A 9,523-nucleotide genomic window follows, 5' to 3' on the forward strand; every position below is an offset into this window, starting at 1 on the left:
CCAGCTACTCAGGAGGCTGAGGCAGGAGAATTGCTTGAACCTAGGAGGCGGAGGTTGCAGTGAGCCGAGATGATGTCCCTGCACTCCAGCCTGGGTGACAGAGGGAAACTCCTTTTAAAAAAACAGAAAAGAAAAAAGAAGAAAGAAAGAAAGAAGGGAAGAAAGAAAGAATGAAGAAAAGAAAGAAAGAAAGAAAGAAAGAAAGAAAGAAAGAAAGAAAGAAAGAAAGAAAGAAAGAGAGAGAGAGAGAGAGAGAGAGAGAGAGAGAGAGAGAGGGAGGGAGGGAGGGAGGGAGGGAGGGAGGGAGGGAAGGAAGGAAGGAAGGAAGGAAGGAAGGAAGGAAGGAAGGAAGGAAGGAAGGAAGGAAGGAAAAGAAAGAGAGAGAAAGGAAGGAGCCCAAGAGAGAACTCTCTTGTCCCTTCCCTCATGTGAGGACACAGCAAGAAGTTGGCCATCTGGAACTCTGAAGAGGACCCTCCCCAGAACCTGACCATGCCAGCACTCTGATCCTGAACTTCCAGCCTCCAGAACTTTGAGAAATAAATTCCTGTTGTTTATAAGCCACCCAACTTATGGGATTTTGTTGTAGTAGCCTAAATGGAACTAAGATGGTTGTGTTCGGCCATTCTCGCATTGCTATAAATACCTGAAGCTGGGTAATTCATTGAGAGAAGAGGTTTCATTGGTTCCTGGTTCTGCAGGCTTTTACAGGAAGCCTACTGCCAGCATCTGCTTCTGTGGAGGCCTCCAGAATCTTCCAATCATGGCAGAAGACAAAGGAGAGCAGGCGTATCACATGGCCAGGGTAGGACCTGCAGAGGTGGAGGGGGGTTGGAGGTGGGGTGCCACACACTTTTAAACAGCCAGATCTCATGAGAACTCGTATTGTGAGGACAACATTGCGTCATGACAAACACCTCCCACCCGGCCCCACCTCCAACATTGGGGATTAAATTTCAACATGAGATTTGGGTGAAACAAATATCCAAGCCATTCAATGACACTTGAAGAAAAAGTCACAGGTCTTTCATGTATGAAAGTAAAAATGAAACTTTCTAAAGCCCAATTCCTTTGGGGTATCACCCTCTAGCTCTCCGTAACCACTCCTTCCCCTCAATTTCCTGGCTGAGTGGACAGTGGCACTGGAACAGCCCTCTGAGAAGAAAAACCCCGGGAGTTCTTCTTGGCTACAAAGAGCTCTCCTGCTGGGCTCCCCTCGGCAAAAGCTTTCCAGAGGAGCAACAGTCTAAATTGCAGCACCACAGTTTGCCACAGACATCTAATGAGGACCCAAACCTGGACCCAAGTCAGTCTTTTATGAACGGTATCGACAGCACAAAAGCTTCACTCCCACTTTCCACTCAGCTCCATTTGGCAACAACCTCTCAGACCGCAAATCTTCCTCCTCTGAGTCTCAATATCCATTTCTCCAGGGCAGCCTCTTCAGAAGGCATTTTCAGCCCCCAGCAGCAGCTCTTTTAAGAACCCAGCCTCATCCTCCACTTCCCTGAGCCATATGGCCAAACAACACTCAGTCAAACTCTTCAGAGCCATCTTACAAGTTTACCTTTGCTGGCTCCCAACACAGGATTTCTTCTAGCAGCTCCTCCTCCAGAGCACCACTTTCTCTTGGAAACTTGCTTCCAGGGGTACAGCTTCCCTCCACCGGACAGTCTCTCAACTGCTTCCCAGAAACTGACCATGGTGGTTCAAATGAAGAGCTCAGGGATGGCAGCCGAAGAGGAACAAAGTTACTGACCTCATCCTTGAAACCCACCACGGTTAGCAGCCCAATGCTTCTCAAAAAGAATTTGCCTATTATGATGAAATCTTGCTGTCTGGCCGGGCGCAATGGCTCACACACGTAGTCCCAGCGCTTTGGGAGGTCGGGGTGGGCAGATCGTTTGAGCCCAGGAGTTCGAGACCAGCCTAGGCAACATGGCAAAACACCATCTCTACTAAAAATGCAAAAATTAGCCAGGTATAGTGGTGCACGCCTGTGGTCCTACCTACTCAGGACGTGGAGAATCACTTGAGCCTGGGATGCGAGGCTGCAGTGAGCCATGATCATGCCACTGCACTCCAGACTGGGTGACAGAAATAGAACCCATCTCAAAAAAAAAAAAAAAAAAGAAAGAAAGAAAGAAAGAAAGAAAGAAAAGAGAAGAAAAAAAGAAAGAACGAAAACTTGCTGTCTTTAAAAAAAAAAAAAAAAAAAAAGGTTGGGCATGATGGTTCATGCCTGTAATTCCAGCACTTTGGGAGGTCAAGGTGGGTGGATTATCTGAGGTCAGGAATTCAAGACCAGCCTAGCCAACATAGTGAAACCCCGTCTCTACTAAAAATACAAAAATTGGCCGGGCGTTGTGGTGCACACCTATAATCCCAGCTACTCAGGAGGCTGAGGCAGGAAAATCGCTTGAATCCAGGAGGCAGAGGTTGCAGTGAGCCAAGATCGTGCCACTGCACTCCAGCCTGGGAGACAGAGTGAGACTCGGTCTCAAAAATTAATTAATTAATTAATTGAATTAAATAAAAATTAAATTTAATTTAAAAAGGAACTTGCTTGGTTCCTTTGGGCTTCATAGCTAAATCACTGAACATCTGGTGGAGGGACAGATCTCAGGATGGACAGAGTTCTAGGTTCAGGGGATAGGACGATGTGTGTTTCTGAGTTCCAACACTGTGGTAAATCAGTTTGTAAACCTATGTTTGTAATCCACCTTGGCATTTGGTCAAAGTACCTCATGGAGTCCCATAGTCCAAGGGCTCCTTCTGGTTACAAAAGGATTCATGGAATGGTCATGGCATCTGTCCCATCCTCACACTGTGTTTAACAGGACAGAAACCTGGACTAAAGACACAACTGAGAGAACTAGCCTTGTCTCTTTGAAAATACATTAGGAACACCTAATGCATACTTATCGTGAGGGGCCAATTTCTCCTCTGAACATGACAATGAAACTCTCTTAGAGAAAGGGCTTTTATAGATTCGTCAGCTGCAAGACAATTGCAATAGGATTTTTAAAGGCACTTATTTGGGGCTCAGTTTTCAACATTACCATTAACTGCACTGTATAGAATGATACTGTTCATGGCATGTCATATTATAGGAAGACATAATTCCAATGCCTTTATGGTGGAAGAGAATTAGATAGCTCACATCCATTTCAGCACTTGAAACACTTCTCGAAGACCTTTTTAAAAAGATATGCCTGTTTCTGAGACAGAGACAGTTTTATTTAGTTGGGCTTTTTACAGTTGCATTCTGTAAATCTGTGACATCCTGACTTGAAGGTCATCAGGGCCCAGAAAGCCAGCTTTCCAATCCAACCAGAGTTCCAGTTTTGTTTTTCCAGAGTTCATACAGGTGGACCCAAAGGTTTGACCAAAGCTCTCATTGGTCAAATCTTCATTTCTTTATGGGCAGAAGTTACAAGCAGTTCCAAGTCACAGACAGACACGCCAGTTTGCTTCATTCTTAAAAATCCCCTTGGCAGCACTGCAGTAACAGGCCTCTATGAAGTGTCTGTCATGTAGAAATAGGCCTTGATGGCCGGGCGCAGTGGCTCACGCCTGTAATCCCAGTACTTTGGGAGGCCGAGGCGGGCAGATCACAAGGTCAGGAGTTCGAGACCAGCCTGGCCAATATGGTGAAACTCCGTCTCTACTAAATACAAAAAAAAACTAGCCGGGTGTGGTGGCATGTGCCTGTAGTCCCAGCTACTTGGGAGGCTGAGGCAGAAGAATCGCTTGAACCCAGGAGATGGAAGTTACAGTGAGCTGAGATCGCGCCACTGTACTCTAGCCCGGATGACAGAGCGAGACTCCATCTCAAAAAAAAAAAAAAAAAAGAAATAGGCCTTGAAGTCCTTGGACCCTCCATGCACTGGAGTATACATTAATTCAAAGTAACATGCGGCAAAGCTTGGAGGATGGATCGAGATGGACTAGAACAGATATTCCAGAGCTTCCCAAGTCACCAAGTTGTTCGCTAAATGCTTCACAAGGGTTTCTAGAATTGTGCCTATGATATCCGTACCACAAGGTGTGTTTGAACTGTCTGCTCTAGCTAAGTTAATTCGAATATGTTAAGTGTAAACAGTATGTGGGTGAATTGTATAGTTATGTAATTTATGCAAATTCAGAATGTGATAGACTCTATAGAACAAATGACTCACTTTCTTCCACAAATAAATTGCAAGGGGACAAAAAGGGAAAGGAAACCTATAAACTAAAAGAAACTTAAGATTCATATTAGCGAAGTACAATGTGTGAAGCTTGTTAGGATATTAATTTGAAGATAAAAACTGGTTTTATTTATGAGCCAATGGGAAAAAATAGAACATTTATTGGATATTTAATGAAAATTCGAATTGTTTAATTTTTTTAAGTGTGATAATGATATTGTGGTTCTGAAGGAATGAAGGAATAAAGAGAGAAGAAAAACAAAGGAATTTGGCCTTTATCCTCAGTTCCTGGGAGGTAACCTCTAAACCCTTGAAATTTCCCAAGTGCTAGGAGCATCTTGGTTAGGCAGGGTGGACCCCTCAGACCCTACCTGATAGTTTAAGCTAATAGATGGCTCAGGGTGGAGGCTGGCCTTACCAGAAAGACCAATCACGTAATTAGAAGGTTGGGGCTTTGAGCCACATGATATCAGCCTGCCCTGTGGGAGTAGAGTGTGACTGGAGCTTGAGTTCAACCACATGGGTAATCATTCTACCAACCATCCCTACATAATGAACCTGGCAAAAACTCTGGACACCAAAACCTATGCAAGCTTCCTGGGTTGGCAGTACTCCATGCATGTATTGCCAAATATCTATGCCAGAAGGTTAACACATCCCTGATGACACAGCAGCTTCATATTTGGAACCCTCCCAATCGAGGATTCTTCCCCATGTGTCTCTTATAATTTGCATTCTTTGCCTGTAATAAACATGGCTGTGAGTATATTGGGTTTTGATGAATTCTATGAGTCTTTCTAGCAAATTATTAAAACTGAGAAGCCAAGAGGAGCCTCTGGCTAACAGCTGTCAAGGAAACGGGAACTTTAGTCATACAGCCAAAAGAACCAAATCCTACCACAACCATGTTAGTTTTGGGACACCCCCCGGCCCCACCCCAACTTACAGTTGGTATCAGAAATCTTGGGCAGACTTAGCAGTGGAGGACTATGCCCTTAAACTTGAGTCTGGCTACTTCCAGGTAGAAAGAAAAGAGGTCCTGTCTTTGAATATACATATGAAAGCATTTACAGATGAACCAGTATGTCTTAGATCCGCTGCAAAATTACCTAGGGTGTGGGGAGAAGGGAGTTGGGACATAGATTGGCCATGTGGAATCACAGAAGATGGATGCTGGGAACATGAGAGTTTATGAAACTATGAAACTATTGTCTCTGCTTTTGTATGTGATTTAAATTTTCTAAAATGAAAATAACATAATGATCCACGCATTAAAAATATGGATCACTACCCTCCACCATGTGGTAGGCAGAATTCTAAGATGGCTTCCAAGATTCTAGGCCCATGGAATACACACATTTTCAGCCAATTATTCAGTCAAACACTAATCTAGGTGGTGCTGTGAAGGAGTTTGGCCGATGTGATTAAGATCCCGAATCACCTGGCCTTAAGATAGGGTGATTATCCTGGGTCAACTTGACCAAATTAGGTGAGCCCTTTAGAAAGCTGGGACTCTTCTTAGAGAAGAGACTCACAGAGAGATTTGAAGCATAAGAGGGATTCAACAGAAGGCAGGTTCTTCATTGCTGGCTTTGAAGATGGAGGAGGCCACATGGAAGGGAAGGTAGATGGCCTCTAGAAGCCAAGAGGAGCCTCTGGCTAACAGCTAACAAGGAAACGGGGACTTTAGTGATACAGCTAAAAGAACCAAATCCTACCACAGTCATGTTAGTTTGGAAGAGGACTTCCAGTCCCAGATGGGCATGCAGACAGACAACAACTTGATTTCAATCTTATAAGCTCCTCAACAGAGAACTCAGCTATGTCGTTGTGCCAGACTCCTGACCTATGGGAAAAGTGATCTGAAAAATGTATGCTGTCATAAGCTGTAAAGTTTGTGTTAATTTGTTATGCAGCAATAGAGAACTGATACAATCAATAAAAATAAATTCCAATTATAAAAAACAAACTTTTACACATTTTTGAACCAAATTTAGAAAAATATATTTATGACTGTGGTGCAGGGAAGGATTTCTTTTATTTTCTTTCTTTTTTTTTTTTTTTTTTTTTAGGTTACACAATAATTTATTGAGAGCCTCCTCTCCCCTCCCTTGCAGTCTCTAGGTTACTTTTTCTGCTTATAGATTTTGCGCAGCAGCCCCAGAAAGATGGCTGGGGTCAGGGGTGCTGCGTACTGTTCAATGAGACCCATAATGTGGCTGTAACTGTCTTCCTCATATTGCAAGAACACGGCCGGCAGATCCAGCTCCTCATATAGTGCCTTCACCTGGGCCACCTTCTTGGCCTCCTTCTGCCCGTAATTCTTCTTCAGGATCTGGTACTGTTCTGGAGTGGCCTGTTGCAGACGCTGAACCACCAGCCAGCTGCATTTGTTGTCCTGGATGTCAGCGCCAACTTTGCTGGTCACACTGGGGTCCCCGAAGAGGTCAAAGTAATCATCCTGAATCTGAAAGAACTCTCCCATGTCCAGCAGAATCTTCTTGGCATTGGCATGGTTCTTCTCGCCATCAATTCCTGCAATGTACATGGCTGCAGCTACAGGAAGGTAGGAGTAGAAAGCTGCCTTGTACTTGACAATAGATTTGTACCTCTTTTCAGTGAATCTGCCAAGACCCACATTGCCCTGAGGGGCTGTGATGAGGTCCAGGGTCTGCCCAATATCAGTCTGATAGGAACTCTGCAGGAAGAACTGGATTAGGTCCAGGTAATAGGGCTGCTCCAGGCCAGGCGCGGTGGCTCACGCCTGTAATCCCAGCACTTTGGAAAACTGAGGCGGGTGGATCATCTGAGGTTGGGAGTTCGAGACCAGCTTGACCAACATGGAGAAACTCTGCCTCTACTAAAAATACGAAATCAGCTATGCATGGTGGCGCATGCCTGTAATCAGAGCTATTTGGGAGGCTGAGGCAGGAGAATCACTTGAACCTGGGAGGTGGAGGTTGCGGTGAGCTGAGTTCATGCCACTGCACTCCAGCCTGGGCACCAAGAGTTAAACTCCATCTCAAAAAAAAAAAAAAAAAGAAAGAAAGAAAGAAAAGAAAAAAGAAAAAGAAAGAAAAGAAAAAATAGGGCTGCTCCGGGTAATAGAGCTTCAGCAGGTGGTAGATACATGCTTCTAGAAGCATAGCATCATTGATGGCATCCAAACCCATGCTAGGCTTCTGATACCACCAAATCTGTCCCTGGGGGGAGAGGGATGAATCCATGATGTCATCTGCCACCAGGAAGAAAGCTTGCAGCAGTTCCACAAACCAGCCCATGGTCAGGGCCCGCTGGAGACTATCAGCATCCTGTTTCCTCGGCTCCACCAGTTCCCGGGATGCTACTAGCACCGTCAAACCCTGGTGATACTTGCCTCCAATGGCATTGTATTCCAGGACCTCCTTGAGCTGGGCAATAGCATCTCCTGTCTCTGAGTACCCCATCTCATCCTCAGTCAGCACCCTAATGATCTGGGAGAAGTGCTGAATGAAATCCTGCTTTCCTTGGGCATAAACATCTGATTTCTGGTCTCCATTCATTCTGTGGGAGGAGTAAAGGGCTCTGTTCCTGAATGTGGGTTCCTGCTCAGTCAGGATTTCTTCAAATATAAAAGGCACAAACTCTAAAGGAAAAGGTCAATAAATTCAACTATACTAAAGTTACATACTTCTGGACTATAAAGGCACCAAAAAATAAAGTGAAAAATAACTCTGTGGAGTAGGAGATGCTATTTACAACACATAAAACTTAAAAAGAATATTTTTAAGAAGCTCCTACAAATCAACGGGGGGAAAAGAAGCCAGCAGAATATGAATTGGTAACTCATAAAAAGGAAGCTTGAAAAGCCAACAACAAAAAGATGTCCAATATGACTATTCATCAGAGAAATGCAAATTAAAACAGTAATAAAATATCATTTTCCCCCATTGGATGGACAAAAGCTAAAAATTCAGATAATACCACGTTTTGGCAAGGATGTAGGGTAACAGAAACCGTCATGTCCTGCTGATAGAAGTGTTAAATTGTATAGGCACTTAGGGAGCAACGTGATAATATCTAGCAAAACTGAAGATGTATATACCCTTTGACCCAGCAGTTCTACTTATGGGAATATATTCTAGAGAAAATCTTATACGTAGGCTCAGGGAAACATATATACAAGTGTCATTGCAACATTATTTGTAATTCAAAAAACTGCAAGAAACCTAAATGTTCATCGACAAGATAATGACATTAATTAACTTTTCATTTTTATCAGTTCTCAATATGCTCATTTAATCTTGACTGCCGACCCATCTGGAAATGATCTGGGACTATGAACTGCTTATTACACCAGCTCTAAGAGTTACCTGCCATTCTCTGGATTGTTGTCATCCTCAGAAAAATGTTTTCACTGACTGTGATCTTCAAAGAAGGCCTCTGAACCAACAGGGATCAAAAGTGCCCAATATATCTGGAAATCCACTTTTACCCAATGATGAATGACTTGTTAAAGTGAGCTGGAAATTGCTGTGCTGAAAGAGAATATAGGTAATCCAAGGGATGCAAATGAATGCTTCTAAGCTACTGAGAAAGGAATCTTCTTTTCAAAGGTGCCCCCCAGTCCACGTGATAATTCACTTCATTTAATGAAGCTTCGCATAGTGAAGCTTAGTGTCTAAAAGCCAGTCTGTGGATTCCTCCAAACATACTAGACTGAGGCACCATGTTCCACTGTTCAGAACACATTCAGCTTTGGCCGGGCGCGGTGGCTCACGCCTGTAATCCCAGCACCTGAGGTTAGGAGTTAAAGACCAGCCCGGCCAACATGGCAAAACCCTGTCTCTACTAAAAAAATACAAAAATTAGCCGGGCGTGGTGGTGGGTGCCTGTAATGCCAGCTACTCAGGAGGCTGAGGGAGGAGAATCGCTTGAACCCAGGAGGCAGAGGTTGCAATGAGCCAAGATGGCACCATTGCACTCCAGCCTGGGCGGCAAGAGTGAAACTAAACTCCATCTCAATTAAAAAAAAAAAAAAAACAAAAAAAAAAACAAAAAAAAAAATAAACAGAAACAAACAAAAAGAACACATCCAGCTTTTTAAATCACCTCCAAACTTTGCCATCTTCATTTTGGTTTTATTTATACCTTACTGTCTCAGATGGAAAATGTCTGAGTAAATTTGTCTGAATAATGGCTAGTAAAAGCATGAGATACCCTCAAGAAGCTGCTTATGTATGAATTTAACAAAATAAAGAAACTGGAGAAAGGATTCTTCTGTTGTTCTTTATCTCTTCCTGACAAACTTGTACTTTTAAAGGGATTTTTATGCCCATTCTAGATCCAATTTA

General features: G+C 43.5%; 1 protein-coding gene across 1 annotated transcript; it reads right to left on the reverse strand.

The window, feature by feature from the left end:
• Positions 1-6,302: 6,302 nt before the first annotated feature.
• Positions 6,303-8,908, reverse strand: LOC709287 (farnesyl pyrophosphate synthase-like). The gene is made up of 2 exons (XM_015127243.3): positions 7,294-8,908; positions 6,303-6,935 (listed from the first exon to the last, which is right to left on the reverse strand). The coding sequence occupies exons 1-2, from the start codon at positions 7,730-7,732 to the stop codon at positions 6,316-6,318; spliced, it is 1,059 nt and encodes a 352-aa protein (XP_014982729.3). The 5' UTR covers positions 7,733-8,908; the 3' UTR covers positions 6,303-6,315.
• Between the last annotated feature and the right edge of the window lie 615 nt (positions 8,909-9,523).

This window comes from Macaca mulatta, chromosome X (assembly GCF_049350105.2).
Source record: "Macaca mulatta isolate MMU2019108-1 chromosome X, T2T-MMU8v2.0, whole genome shotgun sequence".
NCBI classification, from domain to species: domain Eukaryota; kingdom Metazoa; phylum Chordata; class Mammalia; order Primates; family Cercopithecidae; genus Macaca; species Macaca mulatta.